The 21,691-nt window shown below is 36.2% G+C and overlaps 1 protein-coding gene across 1 annotated transcript in view; it reads left to right on the forward strand.

Moving 5' to 3' along the window:
• The first annotated feature begins 47 nt into the window (after positions 1-47).
• Positions 48-21,691, forward strand: part of APPL1 (adaptor protein, phosphotyrosine interacting with PH domain and leucine zipper 1) — a 34,639-nt gene continuing 12,995 nt past the window's right edge. Inside the window, exons 1-13 of the mRNA XM_026096229.2 lie at positions 48-227; positions 6,720-6,818; positions 7,909-7,968; positions 9,229-9,300; positions 10,470-10,557; positions 12,212-12,253; positions 13,099-13,157; positions 13,641-13,787; positions 15,387-15,469; positions 15,573-15,731; positions 17,121-17,309; positions 18,841-18,883; positions 19,995-20,051. Coding sequence (XP_025952014.1) covers positions 174-227; positions 6,720-6,818; positions 7,909-7,968; positions 9,229-9,300; positions 10,470-10,557; positions 12,212-12,253; positions 13,099-13,157; positions 13,641-13,787; positions 15,387-15,469; positions 15,573-15,731; positions 17,121-17,309; positions 18,841-18,883; positions 19,995-20,051 — 1,152 coding nt within the window. The 5' untranslated portion in view covers positions 48-173. The remainder of the gene's footprint in view (positions 228-6,719; positions 6,819-7,908; positions 7,969-9,228; positions 9,301-10,469; positions 10,558-12,211; positions 12,254-13,098; positions 13,158-13,640; positions 13,788-15,386; positions 15,470-15,572; positions 15,732-17,120; positions 17,310-18,840; positions 18,884-19,994; positions 20,052-21,691) is intronic.

Genomic DNA, 21,691 nt, shown 5'->3' on the forward strand with positions numbered 1-21,691 from the left:
CTGAGGCGGAGGAGCCAATAGAAAGGGCAGACGGGGAGCGGGAGGGCGGGACATCCGGCGCGAGGCGGGGGCGCCCGTGTTGTGACTGGAGGGAGGGGGGAGGGGCCCAGTCAGCTGGGTGCGCTGTGGGGTGCGGGAGTTGCAGCGGCGCAGAGTCCACCCCGGCGGCCGCCATGCCCGGCATCGACAAGCTGCCCATCGAGGAGACGCTGGAGGACAGCCCCCAGGTGAGAGCGGCCACGACGCAGCCCGCTGGGCGGGGGCCAGGTCGGGCCCCGCGCGGGGTCGCCGGGCCCCGCGCGGCCCCCTCCCCCCCTTTCCCTCAGGGGCTTGGGGGACGTTGGCGGCCGTTGGGAAGGAGGGAGGGAGAAGCCCGACCTGGGAGCGGCGCAGAGACGCGGCTTGCAGGGCCGGGTGCCTTTGCGTCCTCCTCGCCTCTGGCGCGGTGGGGCTTCGGCGGGTGCTGGTCGGCGTGGGGCCGGGAGTCGCGGCCCCCGGGCTGTCAGCTCCGGCAGCGCCCCGGCGAGCTGTCGCCCCGGCGCCTTCTTCCCGCTTGCATCACCGCGTCGTCTCAGGTGGCCTGCGGGTTCATTAGCTGTCTACGAAGTAGCGAGCTTAATGACGATTTTCTGGCGATACTGCGCTGCATATGCAAGTGCCTTCGCATCGGGCGTCAGTGTAGTAGCTTGTGTTGACTCCCTCCCTTCCCCCAGCGCCAGATTTACATTCATGGATTAGTTTGGAGACCTCGTGTTGAGAAAACCCTTCTTTACTGAATCCTTTACTTCTCAAGAAGAGTTTTATTATCAGTGTAGTTTACTAAAAAGGAAAAAGGCTTAATAGATAAATATGAAATGCAGTTACTGAATGATATTATCATGAGGCTTGTAAATGCTGTGAGAAGATGGGAAATGCATGGTGCTGAGAGACCTTTCATTGCTGTGTTTTCTTTACTTCCATTTCTACTACTTGACTTTTGTCAGTGGTGCCATATATTAAATTGTCATTTCAAACTATTAGTAAGCAGGAAATGCTTTATTCTGTTGTGCTGGTTTCTGTTGCTGGCAGCAACAAGTACTTTGTACACACGCTTTCTAGGCATGCAGAAAAGTTAGTTTATAGTATAGTTTCTCATTTGTCAGCAGTTAAAATTAATATCCTTCTTTTGCTTCATTGTCTATGCAGATGAGCAAGACTTCCTATATTGTAATAGCATGTGCATTGGTACTTTTGATTCCTCAGCTGTAAGAAACTTTCACTTGCTTAATATGGACAACCATTTTAACAAATCCACATCAAGTTGAGGGCCTGCTTAGAAAGGCAACAAAAGAAAATCATGTTGAAAGTATACCATTGCTTTCCAACAGAGTATGCCTTGTGTAACTCTAATGCCAGATGTCACACTGAGTTTCAGATGAGATCTAACCTGTAGTTTCTCACCCAGAGACTAAAACCGAGGTACTCTTAAAGAGGAAAAAATTCTGAATGCACTATAATAATACTAATTTAGCAGAATTGTCTGTTGAAGATCCGTTCTCAGTGTATGGATATCAGGACTGTTCATATTTATAGGAACATTATGAATCGTACATTTATCTTACATATGACAAGTAGGCTGTAGAGTTTTTCAAGAGCTTTAGACTGGAATGTCATTAGGGAAGTGCATGAGAGAAGGTTACATATTGGAACATGATTGTGAATTCTTTTATTGCCTCTCTAGAATCTTTCATTTGAGGTTTTCTGTGATAAATACTGATTAGCAAAGCCTAACTCAACCCAATGTTTACTTGCTGATGTGCAAGATCATCAGATTTGCATGTATCTTTTCCTATTTTAAGTACAAAATTTTACGTCCTTCAGCCAACCTAATAATTCAGGTGAATTCTGACTGATCACCTATTAGAAAATTATGGAGGTTTAGCTGCTTTTTGCATTACAACGGTTCATTTCTGTTATTTTGAAATGAGTGCAGTTAAAGACACGTTAGTCTTTAACTTGTTTTACTTAATCACTGTCAGATTTTACTTTTCTGGTAGTGGATATTATTTGATGCCACAGGTGGCAACAAATATTGCTTGAGAAAAGAGAAAACTGCTCTGCTCAGGAGTTGTCATGACTTTCTGATTATGATGAAGTGTTCATAATGTTTTGGTGTAATATTGAAGGAGATCATCAGCCTAGACATTTGTTTAGTGGGGAATTGTGGACTGGAACTGTGCACTTTTAGACATGTTTGAGAGACTTATTTTAAATAAATATCAAATCAAACTTGTTCTACATCTGAAGGAAAGAAAGGTTTTTCTACCATGGTAAAACCATTAACTTCCTCTTGATGCAAGATAAGAATCTAATCACTCTGGCTTTAGACATAAACCAAATGCCAATTTTACATTGTTTTTGCTCAGCGAAACAGCTTGATTCAAATATCAATTAACTTAGTGCATATATTATACATATACTCTGTGTGTGTGTATACATATATATGCATGTAGAGAGAGTTTCTGCTCAGACTTGATTCATTTGGAAACCCCTACGCAATAGAAGAGCTAAGAGAGACGACAGTACAGGCTCTGCCTCGTGTCACAATGCAGTATGTATGATGACATGGAATGCTTAACTGGCTTCTCTCTGGATAATTCCTTTATGTAGCTTATCTCTGGTAGCTTCTGGTATACCTGCTCATATGAGATGAAAGCATCTCAGAGAACACACAAAATCTCAACTTTTTGCCAGAAACGAGTAAACAATTCCTCTAACTTTTTTGCTAAGCAATCGTCTGTCATAACTTGTTTCCAATTTCAGATTATTTTTCTTTCCATGCATATGATATAGGATCAATTTGAAGTCTGAGGATCAATAGCTGATTATTTTACAGTAAAACATAGAAGGTGCTTTCTTCTGCAGTGTTCTATTTTAAAAAGTAAAAATCACCTGGAAACCCAACATGATATTCCTGTCAAATTGCAAGTTGCCAGTATTGATGTTCAGGTTTAAAGGTCGTGAACATACCATTCCGAGGTTATGGTACTATGTAATTTTTTCTTTTGTATTCTTCCATGTCTGTCTGCTTCAGTGGGAGAGTCACAGCTATTAGGGTGATGCAACATATTGACACACCTGGCAAACATTTGAGTTCATCTCCACCTCTTTTCTCCTCCACCCATCCTCCATACCTTTTTCTACTTGTTTTATAAACTAGAACCATCCTTAAAATGATTTATTTTGTTTGTGATGCTGTTTCATTATCTTTTTTTTTTTAAGGTCTTTTGTAAGCATTATGTGATACCATATTTGTGAGACAACCAGTCATCTAATCCAAGTTAAATAAAAGTCTTTCATGTCAAATGAATGATAAATAACATACTTTTTAGTCACTGGTAACTCACTCATATACTCTTTGAACATCATTAAAAGCAGAAGGTCGGAAAAAGAGCTGAAAAAGACTTCCATGCTTCAAGGGGAGATGGGCTACATTCCAAGTTATTTCAAGACAAGTGTTCAGCATAGCAAATGAGAATTTCTCATATTTCTTAAATAGTGTGATCCAAGGTTTATCACAAACATTACTAGAGGCTTTCCTGTTGTCCAGATCTGCTGCATCCAAGTCTCATTTTTGTCCACGGTCCCATAGTTTTGTTGCTTCCTCTTTCAGGAAACTGCAGTTATTTAGCCTAAGGAAGACTAAGGAAGGAGAACTTACCATTTTAGTGTTTAAAAATGATAAATTTTGAGGGAAAAGTGCAGCTATGTGAATATGATCTTTTTTTTTTCTGTCTGGACTTTAATTTTAGTGTGAACCTAAAAATGATGCACAGTGCTCTTTTGAAGACATCACTAGAGGTAAAGGATTTATTTCATGGGTCTTGCAAGTGATATTCCTGTTTCTAGATCCACACATTTCAACTAATACTTTAGTGTAATATTATGTAGCTTTTATTAGGAAAAGCAAATGTAGCCTGTGCAAAGTTACAGGTACATTCTTTGCTCATTCCCATTCAGGATTTTGTCCTGGTGGAAACAAACCGTTGGATACGCTAGAGGTGAAGAGTAATGTTGCCTGCCCATGCAAAAACAATGCGAGAGAGCACAGAGTAAGCATCTCATTTAAGTTCAAGGGCAAATTGTACCTGAGCAACCTGATTGCCTTCTCATCCAGAGTCAGTCATTTCACCACAGGGGAGAGTGCTGAATGTCATTTACCTTGACTTAAGCAAGGATTCTGACACAGTCTCTAATAGCATCTTTCTGGCCAAAATGGAGAGATATGGACCAAGGACTGGATGGGGTGGACTACAAGGTGGATGGAAAAACTGCCTGGGCTGTTGGGCTTAAAGGGTAGTAATCAGTATTTTGAAGTCTAACAGGCAGATGCTGGTGAGTGGTATTCAACAGCAGTTGATTCTGCGGGGAATACTGTTAAATGTCTTCATCAGTGATATGAGCAATGCAATAGGATGCACAGCCGTCAGGCTTGTGGATGGCGCCAAACTGAGATACAGGCTAGCTGACAGGGGGTAATGGGCTGACAGAAGCCTTATGAAGCTCAACAAAGACAAATCCCAGGTCTTGCAACTGGGATGGAATAATCCCATGCAACCATACAGATTGTGGACTGGCTGTCTAGGGAGTAGCTCTAGAGAAAAGGACCTGGGCAGTAGGGTCTTGGTGGATGAACGTGAGTGATCCTAGTAGTTTAACGAGTCAGTAGTGTGCCCTTGCAAGGGCAACTGCTTAAGCAAAAGCATAGCCAGGAGGTTGAGGGAAGTGATTATTCCACACTATTCAGCATTTATGAGACCGCATCTGGAGTACTGTATCCAGTTTTCTGCTTCCTAATACAAGGACAGGTTGAATCCAGCGGAGGGCCAGGAATAAGATTCGGGGACTGAAGCATATTCTGGGAAAGACTGAGGGAGCTAGGTAGGTATGTTTAGCTTGAGATGAGCTGGCTAAGAGGGATCCAATTGCTGTCTTGAGCATAAGAGGAGTTAAATTCAGCCTCTGTCTCCTCTTGTAAGAGGACAGGGTACAAGGCAACAGTCGCAAGTTGTAGCAAGTGAAATTATGACTATAAGAAAAGAAATTCATGGTAAGAGTGGTAAAACACTGGATTTTGTTGCCTGTAGAGTGGTGGAGTCTCCATTCTTGGAGTTTTTTAAGACTTGACTGGAGAAGCCCATGAGCAACTTAATCGACTTTGAAGTTAGCCCTGCTTTCAGCAGGGGCTTGTACTAAATGACCTCCAGTGGTCTCTTCCTGTCTAAATTATTCTGTGGTTCTGTTTTACTAGTTCTGGAGATCTCAAGATGAAGTCTTATTGCAGGATGCTAGTTTGTGCTCTGTCATTGCATTATATATTCCTCTTGACCACAGGTCCCACATAACCTGGGAGTCTTGGGGCAGTAAATTTTAGTTCTCTTTTTTTGCTAGTTCGGTAAGGCTTACAGTCCTATCCTTTGAAATTGAGAAAGGCCTTTTAAAGGCCTTAGACTCTACTTCCAGTTATTCCAGTTTAATATCAGGCCATTGACAGATATATGGAAGGTGTGACATGCCATATTGTACCAAGCACATGTATTCTATAGTAAATCTGCTGTTTAAGTACTTAAAGTAGGATTAAATGGAGGTGTACTTCAGTTACTGGTTCATGAATGGTCTATCACAAGCTTAGCTTTTAGGAACATTTACATGTTAGTAGTGTCATAAGAAGTTCAACTGTTTTTGTGCTTGAAATTCTGCAGTTTTGTATAAAGTGCAAACCACCCACTGCACTTTGTCATTATACAAGACCTGTTTCATTTCTCTCAAGTTACTTGTAAAGAGATACTACAGTCTCCTTCAGCAAGTTACTTTCTTGATCAGTTTACAAGCCTGTTTTACACAGATGAACAATTCAGGGAGCAAACCTACTTGCCTGCTGTGAAGATCTTAATATTCCTTGACTTTCCTACTCTGCTTGACTGTGTTCTGGGGAACCCAAGCTATCAACTACCTCTCTTCATAGTTTGAGGCTGTGCAGGTCACATAACTGTCACAGGATTATTTCCTTTCTCCTGCTCTACCCCATCCCTTGTAGCATCCTTTTATGGACAAAAGGACAGATCTTTGTCATTATGGGGCAGTGAGGGGAGAAACGTGTATCTCAAGGATGACAAGATGTAGATTAAACTGTTTTTTTTTAATTTATTTTTCAGTTCCTTGATCTTTTGATAAGAGTTGAATGTTATTGCAGAGGTGGATTATAAGCTCAGGCTCAGGCACTGCCAGCAACTGTCTTCATGCAGGATACATTGCACCAGAAAACCACAGCCTTCCTCTTCATTTTCACCTGACTGAAAAATAGATGGGTATACCTGGCATGTTGTTTAATTCCGGTCATTCTTACCATTTTCCTTGGGGATGTACCATAGTGGGTCCAGTAATCGCCCACACCTCCAGCCTTTTTTTTATACACTAGCCCATCTTCTTTGGTCCTTTCTGAAAATGTACCTGGAGAGAGGATGACAGTACAAGTGAGGCTAAGCCAGGTTATCTTTAAGGCACGGTTTTATTCTTTGATATGCAGCTTGTATTCATTCTTTTAAACAATTTTGGAGGGTTTATAAACTTTTCAGTAATGAAACCTGAAATAAATGCTACTTAACCTTGAAATTTTGTTACATTTAAATACTTCTTTGCTAACTTGACATATTAATGCTTTGGCTGTTTCATTTTTACAGACCCGTTCTTTGCTGGGTGTGTTTGAAGAAGATGCTGCTGCAATTTCCAATTACATCAATCAGTTATTTCAAGCCATGCACAGAATATATGATGCACAGGTAGTGTTACTGATGTTCCTGAATGCATTATGAAGCTTTGGAGCCAGCCACATTTCACGTCTCTTGTTTTGTTTTTTGTTTTTTTTTTTTTTTGAAAATATTATAAGCAATATATATATTATTTTAAACTCTGTGGAAGAGAAATAAGAATGAAGTTATTGGTTTTTTTTCTATGTTAGAGAGAGGTAAAAACTCAATTGTTGTGAGTGTCATGCTGGACTTGTTTTGCAATAGAATTTCTTATGACAAGTAAAAAGATTCTCTGGTCTTCTGGTTGTTTAATGCCTCTCATCTCTAAAATTCTTGCCATCGTGATCTTAGCATGCTTATTAGTGTGTACTAAGTGGGAGATTACAATGAACATATTATAGGGAAAAAATAATGTTTCACTTCTCATGTGTAAGTAACTGTACTTTTAAGCCAAAGGCAGAAACTTTTTTTTTTTGTTGTTTTGAACAATTGAGATCATGGCTGTGCTTTTAATTTGTATGTACTTGGACTGTTTGACGTTTCTTTTACCGATTCAGTAGTCTTGTTTTTCATATTTTTATTTTACTGTCATGCTTAATTTCATGGCTGGTGTATTTATTGCATATTTTCTGCTATGCAGTTTTATTTTATTTTCTTGCTATTTTGCTTTTCATTTCTGTACTTTCTGCTGTTCAACTGCATCATGAAAGATGAAGTTGTTCTTTACCATGAATCTGCTAATTAGGTCCTGTCTGTACAAGCGCAATGCAATTTGTAAACGGGTAGTGTTAAGGTTCATTCTAAACCCATCTTTCTTTCACATGTAACAAATGCCTAATACTAATTAAATGCAAATATGCACTGCATAACATTAAAAATACAGAATCATTGTGCATAATGCAAGCTGTGGACCTGATATTTGTAAGCAGTGAATACCCATAACTTTAAATAATGGTAGAGAAATGGAAGGGCAGGTAGTTAGGTTTTCTGAAATCTGGCCCTTTATAATCAATATTCCTGCTTTAAGTTCCATATCTGTAGCAGTTTCGTCTTCAAGTATGTAGTTTTCTATATTGATTTAAATCAAAAAGTAACAAGCTTCCTTTTTCTTTTTAATCAGAATGAATTAAGTGCAGCAACTCATCTGACGTCAAAGCTTCTGAAAGAATTTGAGAAGCAGGTATGGTGTAAATCATTGTTGTTTTTATGTGACCTGGATTTGTACTGTTTCCGCTCTCTTCTAACAAAACATAGTGTTTGCAAAATCAAAATGAACTAGAACTAGTTTCAGATTAGAAGAGCCAATGAATTTTGCTGTTTCTTGTATGTCACAGCAATGTAACATAACTAAGCAACTTATTCCAGTTTGGGTAGTTGTGAAATATGTAATGCATCTGTGTGATATATAAAAAAAATCTTTGTTTTATAATGAAAGATATTCTAATAAAAACACGGTTAGAAGTTTCTGCCATATTTGAATAGCACTTCTAGTTCTAACTTATGCGAGGTACTTAAATGAGAGTATAGTAACTTTTCAGTATTAGCTAGAGTTAATTATATTTTAGGAGTACCTAGAGCATGATATTCTTATTTGTTACCAGTTACAGATATGAAAATATACATCAAATGTTCTTATTTCAGTTACAGTTTCAGTTGCATTCGTTGAGAGGAAGGAGAAAAAATGAACAAGCTAGAAGGAATTGCATAAGATTCGTTATAAAACAGAGTGGTTGTTGTAAATTAAAAGAAAATTAAATCGTATTAGTTACTTTTTTATTTTCACTGGACATTTTTATTTTTATGATTTATTTCCTTTATGATTTATTTCCCTTATGATTTATTTCCTTTGGATTGTTTCTTTCTCCAGTCATGAGATTGGCTTAAAAATACACAAATAACGTTTTCACTGGTGTTTCCCTCCCCTGCCCCCCCTCCCACCCCCCCGCAATTCAAAGTTATGAGCGTTTTGGTCATACTTTTGCCTCCATCAAGAATAGAAATAAAGTTTTTTAGATGGTTTAAAAAGTTCATGTAATGAAACAACCTGAAAGCTAGGAGTTTAAGATGAACATCAGATTTTATTTAATATTTGATAATGTTAAAATAATTGGCAAAGCCAGATGAAAAATTCTTCAGAGATCTGAAGCCTGAATCTTTCTTGAATGTTACAGTTAATTTGGAAAACAGACTTTTTAAAATGAGAAATATTTATTCCTTTATTTTATATTTATATATTAATATATATATATATATTTATATATTAAATATTCCTCATTCACAAGACAATAAAAAGACACTTCACTAAGTGTTGTCTTGCAGTGTATCCAGTTAAGACTGGATAATATTTTCCTACCTAATATTTTCAGACATGATTAATACAGCTTTGTGGATGGCAGAAAACACTGCAACCAACATGACTTTTTTTTTTTTTTTTTTGTAGCGTTTTCCACTAGGGGGAGATGATGAAGTTATGAGTTCTACTTTACAGCAATTTGCAAAAGTGATAGATGAGGCAAGTACTTGTGTTTATTTGACTTACCTCTCTAACTTTTGTTTGTCATGTATAGTCTTTGACTTACTTAATCATTCTGGTCTCTTGTAAGACAGGACATATAGAAATGGCTTTTATTTGTCAATTATATAGCACTTAATTGTATATTGCCACATATATTTAAAGTTCTATAATCTGAAGACAAAGAATCAATTCAGCAAAATGAAGATATACTGTTTAGAAAGAATGCACTTTAGCTTTCTGTAGATACTGCCAACAAACATTACAGAACAGTAATTAGCAACTATATTCTATGGAGATTTGTATTGCCTGATTTCAGATACCTAATTGAGCTTCTTGCTGTCTTTGTTAGAGACAGCAACTGACTCTGAGTGACTGACTCCTTGGTAAAACAATACAGTATCCTTAAGATCTGAATCAGGATTTTTCTCATAATCCCTCTCCTCAGTTCAAACACTACTTTCACATGGTTTTAGAAGGATGAACATATTTATTCTACTTCTGTAATTTGAGAAAGGTAGGCTGTGATGTGGCTGTAGAGAAACAGGAGAAATTGACTGGTCATCAGGAGGCATGAGGCCGTATTCTGATATGATCCAATAACTTAGAATAACGTTAGAAGTAGTAGGGACAAATACTGAACTCTGAAGGTCTTAAAGCTGGTGATGAGATCAGGAAAGCATGAAAGAGTATGTGGAGAACAGATTGTTGAGTCGTGAGAATATGATCCTGAAAATCAAAGGAAGACAAGTTTTCAAGAAGGTGAGGTGGCTGTTGATTTAAAAAAATCTAATAAGACAGTGACAGTTGGTCATTAAATTGAGGGTTTTTTTTCCCCTGATCTAACTTTTATGTAGCCTTAATAATTATGTTAATATACCACTATGTAGTTATAAGAAAATAAGAAAGGTAATTTATATCCATATATATAACTTAACATTTGTAAGGTAAAATAAGCTTTTTAAGTAACTAAGTCTTTGCTTGCTGCTAAGAAGTAGTGCTGAATGTGCTTTGAAGTAGTCTGAAAATATGGCTGAAACTGTGCAAAACTCTGTTCAAGTTGTACACATCATCTTTGACTGAAATTAATATCAATTTATCTTGTTTTTATTCTGTTTAATCTCAGTAATGTTTTCCTAAAATTTCCTGCTTTGTCTTCTCTTTTACAGCTAAGTTCTTGCCATGCAGTGCTATCAACTCAACTTGCAGATGCAATGATGTTTCCTATTACCCAGTTTAAAGAAAGGGATCTAAAAGGTATAGTGGTCAAAGAAATATAGTTTTTATCAACAGCAGCAATAACAAAACCACAGCATTTCATCCCCATAGTTCTTGTTCTACTTAATAGGATACACTGCTTATTTTTGATCTCTTTCTCAAATGTATGCATCTCCCAATTTTTTTAATATATAAATTATTTCTACTCATGAGAATATTACTGTTGAAGAACACCATCATTGTTTCAACAAAAATACTACTTTTTGGAAGCAAACTTATCTTCTGTTCAAGATGAACCTTTGCAGTTGCCATAAACATTAGATTGCCCGTATTAAATAAAATCTTGCTTGTAGCTAAGTAAAGAATAATTTTCAGATAATTTGCATGTTCAGGAAATATCTGTGTGTACTATAGTACCATGATAATGGCTGGGCTAAACTCAAAGTGCCAAAGTTTTAGTATTTTTTTATAGTATTAGGGTTTAGTAAGGTAGATCTTCAACCCTGCTGGTAAAATAAATAGCTTCTGTAGATGCTTAACAGCTGCCTATTTTTGTAACAACTGTACCGTGTTCTGCCTGGTCTAAAATATACGATAATATGTCTAATTATGATTATACTTGAGATGTTAAATTGAATAGACTGTAGTGGCAAATTAGCTTGGAATATAAATTACAAGAATTAAAAACAAAATAATTTTAGTTTGTAATGCAGATGTCTTAGAGTGGGTATACCTAGCATGTGAACTTTTTAAGTCTAAATTGAAATAAAAACTGTGACTCTTCCATAAATTTTCTAGCTTTTTATGAGTCTTGGAAAATACTTCTTTGGCAATAGTTTGTTGCAGAATTATGGATTGAACAGATTATGCTTTTTGGACAGGACAATATCAATATCTCAAGGCTAAAATTTCTCTTCAGAGCCTGCAAAAGTTTCCTGTTACCATGTTTACTAAAGGAGCATCCTGAGGCAATAATCACAAATTAAACCATTTCCAGAAGGAAATTTTAACTGCCAACTGATGTGGCATTTAATATCTAATGATACCATACTTGTTTATGTACTTCATGGACACTTTCTGCAAAGCTTTTCCATGCTTCTTTCCTCGTCTTCATTGTGCTGCTACAATTAAAGTTGAACACATCTCTTTATCTGTATATACTATAATAAGACACAAAAATACAATCAGGATCAGAAGTTGTGCCAGGTAGTGTACTGATTCCCGTTTGTTCACTTGGTGAGACTAAACGCACATCTAGAACATGACTAATCCCATGCTCTTGTTGCTTGGGGACTTTGCTTTGACCGGTGATGGTTCTCCTTTTCCCATGCCCACCCTTCCACTCCCTCCCCCACCCCCAGTACAACTCAGACTATAACTATAGATCCATAGATGATGTTTTTGGACCGATGGTCTCTTTCAAGTTCTTGGGGTTGGTTTTCCTCCCCTCACCCCACATACTTACTACAGTTCAGTATCATTTTTGGTAAGCCTGACAGCCACACAAATGAGACCGAGGGTTGAGCAGGAACAGACTTTCCCAGCCACATAATGCCTCTGCTGATAATTCAGTAAGGTACAAGGTGTGAACTACAACAGTTCAATAAGGAAACATTGCATGAGAAACTTTAATATGTGAATGTTATGTTTATAATACATTAACTTATTTCAATAATGTTATCTTTTTTTGTAGAGATACTAACCCTGAAAGAAGTTTTCCAAATTGCAAGCAATGGTAAGTGTAGAATATTTAACCTTATAGATATTCCAAGATGACAGTATTACTAAGGTTATTGTGTTTAATATTTGCTCAGAAATGTAGTCAAGATATTTGCAAAGTGACTAATAGTGACTAATTAGGCTGTAATTTTTTTTATTTTTCAGTGATATTTAGGCACCCAGCTTTCCTTGGCTCACTTGTCAATTCCAGCTTTGTATACCAAAGGGTTAAGGTGAATTGACAGTACTAGTCTTTCTTACAGTACTTTAAATGTGTGTATATAGGTAGTTATTAAATAATTTAGGATTTTGCTAACAAAATTACAAAAAAAAAGGTGTTAGCTTACTTTCTAAAGTGATGACTGGTTTAATATGTACGAATTTTACTTCCCTAAAATTACAGCTTGCTAGTTCTCTTCTTGTGTTGTCAGTATTTACTTTTTTAGCTAGCTCTCCTATATCCTGTAGAGAACATATTCTTTAAATCCTTAATTAAAGATTCTGCCTTTGTTTTTATAGATAACTTCATTGTTTTAGAAGCAAACGGGTTAGGTAAAGGTTTTTATAATGGAAAGTTGTCTCTGTTTACAAGAAGCTTCTGCCTTTGAAGAATATTAGATGTTGAGGAAAATTAGTAACAATTTGACTGTATTTGCATTTTGTTAGAATTTTTCTTCAGCCGAAGTACTTGTGTCAGTGCAGTAATTGTGAAGATTCAAGAACAACTCTTGAGGGTTTTAATATGGAAGAACTTTGCAGTCAGCTTGCTATTCAACATACAATGATAGAAAAGTTTTTCTGTTTTGTTTCATAAGTGATTCATTTATCAAAATGATCATAAATTCTTTCTTGTTTGCTTAGACCATGATGCTGCCATTACTAGATACAGTCGGTTGTCAAAAAGAAGGGAAAATGAAAAGGTTTGTAAAACAAAATACCTTATATAAAGACTTTGGAGGAGATAAATAATTTTAATTTAGTATATATTTATGGTAGAAGATAATATGCAGCAGATTTCACTTAGAGTTTGATAGTTGATGTTTTAGCAGTGCAGACAGTTCTATTCAGAACACAAAACCAGATCTCCCCAGTACATGTCTGTCTTGTAACACTGAAAATGCTGAGTTGAAAGGTGTGATATTATATTCAAGTTATTTAGGTTAAGAAATAACTACTCTTTCAAGGTGGGGAAAAAAAGAGTTCTGGATTTTTCATGTATACCTCATACATAAATTCCAGAAGGGGAATTGTAGGGCTAAAGATGCAATTGCTGATGATTGCGGTAAAACATTACTGTGCTGTTTTTCCATGCTGGCTGTAAAGCCATCCAGAAGGCGTGTGATGAATACCAAGTCTCAAACATTCTTTCCCCTCTCCCCCTTCCCCTGTCTGTGTCTCTTTAGATCAAGGCTGAAGTTACAGAAGATGTATATACTTCCAGGAAAAAACAGCATCAGACTATGATGCATTATTTCTGTGCATTAAATACTCTTCAATACAAAAAGAAAATTGCTATGCTAGAACCCTTGCTAGGATACATGCAAGCTCAGGTAACTTCAGCTTCTGAAAGCTATGGGTCTGGAATAAGATGTAAAAATGCTTTATGAAAGTTGATCTACTGAAATCCATTGCAAGATTTCTTTTGCAATCCAAAGAAGCAAGGGAGAAAAAGCAATACCACTTTGTCATCCCTGAAGCTGTCAGACCTGTTGCCATGAATGTTTGTCATTAGTTAGTCCTAGTCATTTCCTGCTTAATATATGAGTTTTTTTGAATCTCATTATGATATGCCCACTCCCATGGGAGAGTCTTCTGGGAAAGTCTGGGTGCCAAATATAAAGGTCTAATTATACTACAAAACCCAGATACCTGAATTTAATGCACTGCCTATATTGTAGGTACTAGAATTTTTTAGTTCGATCACTAATGAGAATAGCTGATCAAGGCTCCAGTGCATGCAGGTTAGCATTGAAGTGTACCTTCTCAGAAAGTACTGGAGACAGTTAAACTCTTCCTTTGGCAACTGTTCTGAGACAGGATAATCATCAAAGTCATGTCACTATTGTTTGCAATCAAGGATGTGAAAGAACTGGAATGCTCAAAATTATTCTGCTTGGTTTTTGTTTAATACAAAAATTAGTGAATGATTGGTTTATTTGAGGATGAGTGCAATGGAAAATACAAGTCTGAAAAAGTTTTTGGAGAGACTTCATTTACATTTTCAGTCAATATGTTTTTTAAAAAAAGGAAAAAAGATAAACAAGAGGGTAAGCTTTCCAGAGCCCGGCACTGCAATGGTCTCCAGTGTAGGAATCGACTCTTACATTGTGCCTGAAAGCTTTCCTTATACAAGAAGTATTGTTGCTTCTCTTTCAAACTTTGCAGCTTGCATGTTAGAACTAGGCTCTAGATGTTTTCTGTAACAAGGCAGGTACTGCAACCTGTTGTTCAGGCTTTTGCTGAATCTAAGAATGGAAAGGGCAGGGCTACCCCCAGTGGTTTCCTGTTCTGGGATTTCATAAGGCAATTACGATTTCAAAAATGATTTCAAATATGATTTCAAAAGCAGTTTATGCAGTGGCAGTTTTTCTGGAGCAAGATGGAATAAATTGTTTTAAGTTAGATATGTCTGTTCCCCTTGGCAGGGTCCGAAGTTGGAGGATGGCCCCAGACCAGTCCTTACAGGGTGCTTTCCCTCCCCCAATGCCACCTCACCCCCCGAAAGGACAGAAACAAAAATAAAACCCACCTGTAATATAACAGGTAGCATACTGGCAGGCTTTTAGCTAAGGAAAAAGTATACAGAGACCACTGGATCACTAAAGAACTAAAGATCCACCCCCCCTTTTTTTTTCCTTTTTTTCTAGAGCACTTTCCAGCTGGACTAACACACTTCTGTATTTCTTCTGGGGTGTCTCTTTACACATCCTCTCAACACAATTAAATCCCATGTCAGTGTCAGCATCAACCTTCACTTCCAGACAAAAAAAGATGTCTTCTGCCCCTCTTATTGAGAGGCATTGGTGGGAATGAGGGATGAGAACAAATGTCTCTGAGAAGCTGTAACCTCCTGTGGTTCCACCTGTTAATTGTTTATTTAGTTTTATTCATGACTAAATTCTCCCTTTTCCTCCTCCTCTTTTTTTAAGATAAGCTTTTTTAAAATGGGTTCAGAAAATCTTAATGAGCAGTTGGAAGAATTTTTGACCAATATTGGCACAAGTGTACAAAAGTAAGTGGTTTTTGTTAAATTTTGAACTATTATCAAAACAATTACTTTTCTGTTTGGGCTTGTTAATATATTATCTTTGTTAATAACACATTACTTACCTTAGTGTTCGCAGGGAAATGGAGTGTGAAGTAGAAACCATGCAACAAACTATAGAGGACTTGGAAGTAGCTAGTGATCCGCTGTATTTGCCTGATCCTGATACTACAAAATTTCCTGTTCATAGAAATCTGACACGGAAAGCTGGCTATCTCAATGCGAGAAAGTAAGACTTCCCTATTATTTAAAACTTCCAAAATAATTAATTTTGAAAAGGAAAAGCAATAGTAAGCAATGATTTTTTTTGAAATCAATTATGTTGATTTTTGATAGACAACTGAGTAAATCACATTGGAGCTATTCTGTTTCTTTTTTTGGCCGCTTCTACTTAGTAGGTTTAAATGTGACTTAATGTTAATATTTAGGTTACATTGACATAGTGTCATTCAGGTGCAAAGCAGAGTGTCCTGATTTAGTCTTAATTTTGCCTGAATTTTCACATCAAAAACAAACTTTAAAATCTATGAGTGTTATTTCACTGGATTGGAATTATAGACTACCACAATTTCAACAGTGTTTAGTTATGTAATTATCTGATAAAGCTTTGGGATTCAAGTTGCTGATAAACTACAATCAGAGTTTGAGGACAAAAACATTCTCTGTTAACCTTAGTAGACTTTTTAAAATATCTGTCATAATTTTCTGAGGTAGTCTCTGGCCCACTGGAGGGAGCTGTTATTCTGTGTATATAGAGTCAAGTTGTTCAATTTTATAGCTGCTAAAAGTAAGTTATGACACTCGGATTTTATTCCTTAATTTATATAGTAAATATATTTAGTTTCCTTAATTTAAGGAAATATTAAGTCTCCTTAATTTATATAGTATATCCTACATGCAAGCAGAATTGTTTTAAAAATTGAGATTTAATTAGTTTTCCAATAACAATTAGAATAACAGGTTGACTGAGTTTGAAGTATGAATTCCTGAAGTAGAAGACAGTTTCAGTAAATAATACTGAAGAGAGTATTTTAACAAAAACAGATGCTAAACTTCAAGTGTTAGTGATTTTTGGTTCCGGGTTGTTCTTCTGTTTTTGTGCAAAAAAGGAACACATGCTCTGAGCACAAATTTGGGAATATTGTTGAATGGTATAAAGTACTTGGAAAATGGAGAAATCTTACATGGCTAACTTAATGCTTTACACGAGTGGAGTACTCCAAAACTCAGTCTTTGCTAATTATATAATAGAGTGCAGAGTTATGAGGCCTTATGAATTAATTTGATAACGTGTAAAGCAATACCCTAAAAACACTAAACAAAACTGATGAATTTATGCCTTTTATTCTTAATTAAGTTTCATATCATATAAAAAAGCAACTATATTTTGACCAGCTATAGATTATTTAAACTGCTTACTTTAGGAGGAAAAAGCAGCAGATGAAAAAGCACTAATTTAGCTGTAAAGCTAACCTAAAACATTACCTAGAGGGGAAAAAAAGACTTTATTAAGTGCCCAGGTGGTTTGCTCATGTAATTTTTTTCATATATATATTTCTTCTAATTTACACAGCTCAGCTGAACTCCTGCTAAATAAAAATCTCTTTTCATGTTTTAGTAAGACAGGGCTGGTATCTTCCAGTTGGGAGAGACAGTTTTACTTCACTCAGGGTGGAAACTTGATGAGCCAGGCAAGAGGTGATGTAGCTGGGGGACTCGTCATGGATATAGACAATTGTTCAGTAATGGCTGTGGACTGCGAAGACAGACGGTACTGTTTTCAGATAACATCTTTTGACGGTAAAAAGTGAGTATTCTTGAATTACTTTTATTTGTAAGTAATAATGTACTCACTATTTAAGAAAACAAAGATGGTCTAACTTTAGCCAGATCATAGCTTGATAGATATTTAGGGGTGTTTTTTTAACTTTGTGATGTCTGTTTTTATCCTTTATGAGCTTCTGCTAATGTAGCTGAATGGTACTTCAGGATAAAGTTACGCTAATCAGTTTACAATGGTGTCATACCCATAGCTACGAAGTAGAAATTTAGATTTTTGTTTGTGAAGAACCTTACATAAAATTTGAACACCTTTTTCTGGATATCTCAAAAGCAGTTACAAGTATTTTGAGAGACTGAGATATATTAGTACATGGAATAATCCTTAGATTATTATTATTAAACATATGGTATTAATTTCGTATTCATTTTGTGATTTTAAAAGTAGTTTTGATAATTTTGTGAAATTAGTTCCATAAATTCCAATATTCTGGGAATGCTAAATAAGCCAGGTTTGAATTTAATGAAATGCTTTGAATTTCTGTTAGAGAAAATCTATCTTGGAAGCTCCTAGCTTCTTTGCTATTCGTACAGTTCCTGTATGCTATTTTGAACATTGGCTCTTTTTTTTATATCAGTACATCAAACTTTGGGGCTTAAAATATACTTCTGCCTTCATTGCAAAGGATATTGCATGGTGTTACCATTCTGTCTAAGCTTCACATTAAAAGTATATCCACCTTTTAATGTTTATAATGGAAAACAATGGCTTTGATTTCTTTGAATTATAATTATAATTCATTCCAAAGTATTTTTCAATGGACTATATCTATGGCTAGAAATATAATATAAGCAGCTGTATCCTAGGATAAGTGTAAATACTGACATGCAGTTATCAAACTCTGTTTAATTCTACCTTAAGCTCTTATTAAGCAAAGAACCTACATACTCCTAAGTCTAAATTACTACTTTAACTTTCCATCTACATAGAAAAAATGTGTTGTGCCACAACATGCATTTTGTTTAATAACTTATGCTGATATTATTTACAATAATTATTTCACTGTTTTTCTCTGAAGACCACTAAATGGACTGGATAACACAATTACTCAGCCTCTGCTCAAAAACTGTCATTCAGTATTAACTGTAGTATATCTTTGCTTATTTTTGAAAGGCTGAAGCTTGTGATACAGAAATGTATTTCTGTACCTTAGGGGAATGATTTTGCTTTTCAGAGTCTGAGGTTAATAAGATGAAAGAACTCTTCAATTGTTGTAGCTGTATAAATGTGTAGAGAATATAGAAAAAAATGTTAAGACTATATTTTGTAGTTGCTCAAGTATTATATGGGCATAATTAGACTTTTGTTCTTTCTTTTTCAATTGAAGTAATTTTTTTTTCATTCAATGTTGACTGCACTTGGCATGTACACAGAATATTCAACCTTTTTATTAATTTGTTGTGCAATGTATTAACATGCAAACGGATTTTCCTGTTTGAATGTATTTGTGAGGTATTTCAAATAAACAAGGCTTTCTTTTCCTTTCTCTCTGTTTCAGGTCTTCAATCTTACAGGCAGAGAGTAAAAAAGATTATGAAGAGGTAAGCTTACAGCAGGTTCACATGGAGCGAAATGATTTTCTATTGCACAGAAGAAATATGCCAGCTGAGAAATAGCAACCATCAAATACTAGGCCAACAAACTTGCATGTTGTAGCAAATATGGGGGTAAAGCAAATAAAAAACAGCCAGGAGATTAATATAATATTTTCCCTGTGTTTTTAGCTTAGAGATTTCTTTTGAAGTAAAAATAAAATGGCTTCTTTAGACTTTTTATAAATGATAAAAGCTAGTATTATAGACTTGTCCTGGTTTAACAAAGAAGGTTCTAGTTATTAGAATTTATGTTTTATTTGGACAGCTTTTTACAGCTTTCTGAAGGCCTGCACAGATGGGCCAAAGTGATGGATGCATTTCATTCGTAGTCTATTAATACAGTTAGAGTTGTCCAGAAACAAAGAAGCAGATGTACTAAATGCTTTGAAGTATTTGTTAATTGAAAAGGTATGTCTGCTTGCATTATTCTTCAATACAGACTTTTTAATGGGGGGGTGGGATGGGAAAGAAAAATAGTATTTTAAAGGTATTGTTGACTTAAGGTATGTGCAGGTAAGCGGCTAGATAAGGAAATACAGAAGATGTGGTACTTTCAGCTTGGATTGAAATTCCTCCAAAATCTTTAACATTACCTTGTTATAAAATGGTATTTTATGCTGTTTCTAAGGTTTTTAGGGGGGGCTTTGTCTGGTTGGCCCAGGTCCATTACCAGGTCTTTGCTCCCTTGAGGTCATCTAGTATCCTAATTCTGAAGCTTTTGCCCTCGGATGCCCCACCAGAGGAAGGGAGTTTGCAGCCAGCTTCAGCAGCTCAGCTTCGTGACTTTCGGGCAGCTGCTGTGCTGTTTTTTGGACAAGCTCTGGCTCAGTGGAACCACACTGCTGTATGCATATAATCCAGTTAATTTTCTCCTCTGGAGAAAAACTAAGACGCAAGGAGCAGGAGCAAATGGTTTTCAATAGCACAGGGAGTATGTTCTCACTTATAGGTGCAAGTGGACAAATTCCATAAGCGTAGGAGTTTCTTAAAAAAAAAGAAAAAGAAAAAAGAAAACCTTTGACAAACTTAACGTTTTGTTTTGTTTTTTCTTTTTCAGTGGATATGCACAATAAACAACATATCTAAACAGATATATCTAAGTGAAAATCCTGAGGTAACTTTTATAAAATTTATAGTATAAGTAGTATCTTCAGATGTAGATATGCACAAAATTAAAAAGAGATCAGCTGTATCTAACTGAATTGCAGAGTGTTAAGCTGAGTACTTCCGACATGTCTCATTATAAGTTTTTCATGATATGTGTTGACAGTACTTCATAAATTTATAAATGGATGCAGTACGTTGTTTCGTTCATCTCAATGCTTATATAGAAAGCATCAAAAATGTGACTTTTATATTTGGTATAACATTTTGAAAGCTTCAAAGTCCTGTATTTGTATAACACTTCATTACAAATTAGTGTGGTGAATATCTGGATGGATACATTGAATTTCTCCTAAAGCCAACTGTCAATCTTATGAATTAAATTAGCATAGTAATTTTGTAGGAAAGACATTATATTTTGACTTTAATAAAGAGTTATTTGCCTATTGAAGAGTTAGAAAATAATAATTTTCTATCTGGAGAATTTGGGCAAGTGATTTTACCTAGTAAATATACATTCTTACATATTTATGTAGTCAACTCATTGATATATACTTATATAATAATTTTACTTGCTAAATTTGGGGAACTGGCCCAACAATTTTTTTCTTCTCTTACCTAGAATCCATAAGCTGTTCTTGTAGATGTTGCTATTGTTTGGTACAGAGCATGTGTCTATATATAATACGTTGAAAGAGAAATCGTACTGTTTGATGTACCTGTGAAGGCCTAAAGCAGTAACAGGGTATTACAAAGGAAACTTTCCGGTGATCACATACCAGAGATGAGAGCTGTAGATCAAGTAGTTAGCAGAGTGGCTGTTGAGTAACACTGGAATCCATCATTCAACTATGTAACATAGGGCTCTTGCTGTATGCCTAAATGATCTGGGAAATCAAGGTGAAAAGAAGAGTGTCATGCTAGTTTTCAGTTTAGAAACTAAACTTTGTAGACAATGTAAGTACCTGGTTCAAGTTTACTGTCCTGAGGATGAGAAACAAAATGGTTTTAGTGCAGGACTCAGTTGCCTGAAGGACATGTCTGATGAATGTAAAGCTGCAGTTCTGTTACCCTGGCATAAACAGTTGCAACGCTATTACAACAGTGCAGCTTTTCAGAAAGCAGCAGAAAAACATTCTTTTTAAAATTGTATTTGACAGTTATAAGATCACAAAGGTCAGTTGATGAATAAAGCTTGTTTTAAAGAGTGGAAACATCTTTTGAAAATAGTTATTTGAAAATGGGTTGCTTCTGACTCTTCTTATAGTGAGTCTCAGTATCAGTGCCTTCTCCTCTCTTCCCAACTGCTTTGCACTCATCCTCACTTCCATACTCATACGCTCACTCAAAATGATGTTTCTCCATTGTTTTGTCTCTTGCACCTTACCTCTCCAAAATCCATTTTTCTCAGAGACTTTTTCTTTTGGCTTCAACCCATGAACTGAAGCTATCAACCTTAAATATTGGTGCTTCAAAACTAGTGATATTAATGACAAGTTAAAATGGAATTTTTCAAGATGCCAAGGGTATTGAGCATCTATTTCTCATGGACTTTAAATGCTATTGGGTGCCTAAGTTGAGCAGGCAAAAACTTGGAGATAAGGCATTTCCATTTTAACGACGTTCATTTGTTGCCTGTTTGAAACATGT

Source organism: Dromaius novaehollandiae, chromosome 12, assembly GCF_036370855.1.
Source record: "Dromaius novaehollandiae isolate bDroNov1 chromosome 12, bDroNov1.hap1, whole genome shotgun sequence".
Classification (NCBI taxonomy): domain Eukaryota; kingdom Metazoa; phylum Chordata; class Aves; order Casuariiformes; family Dromaiidae; genus Dromaius; species Dromaius novaehollandiae.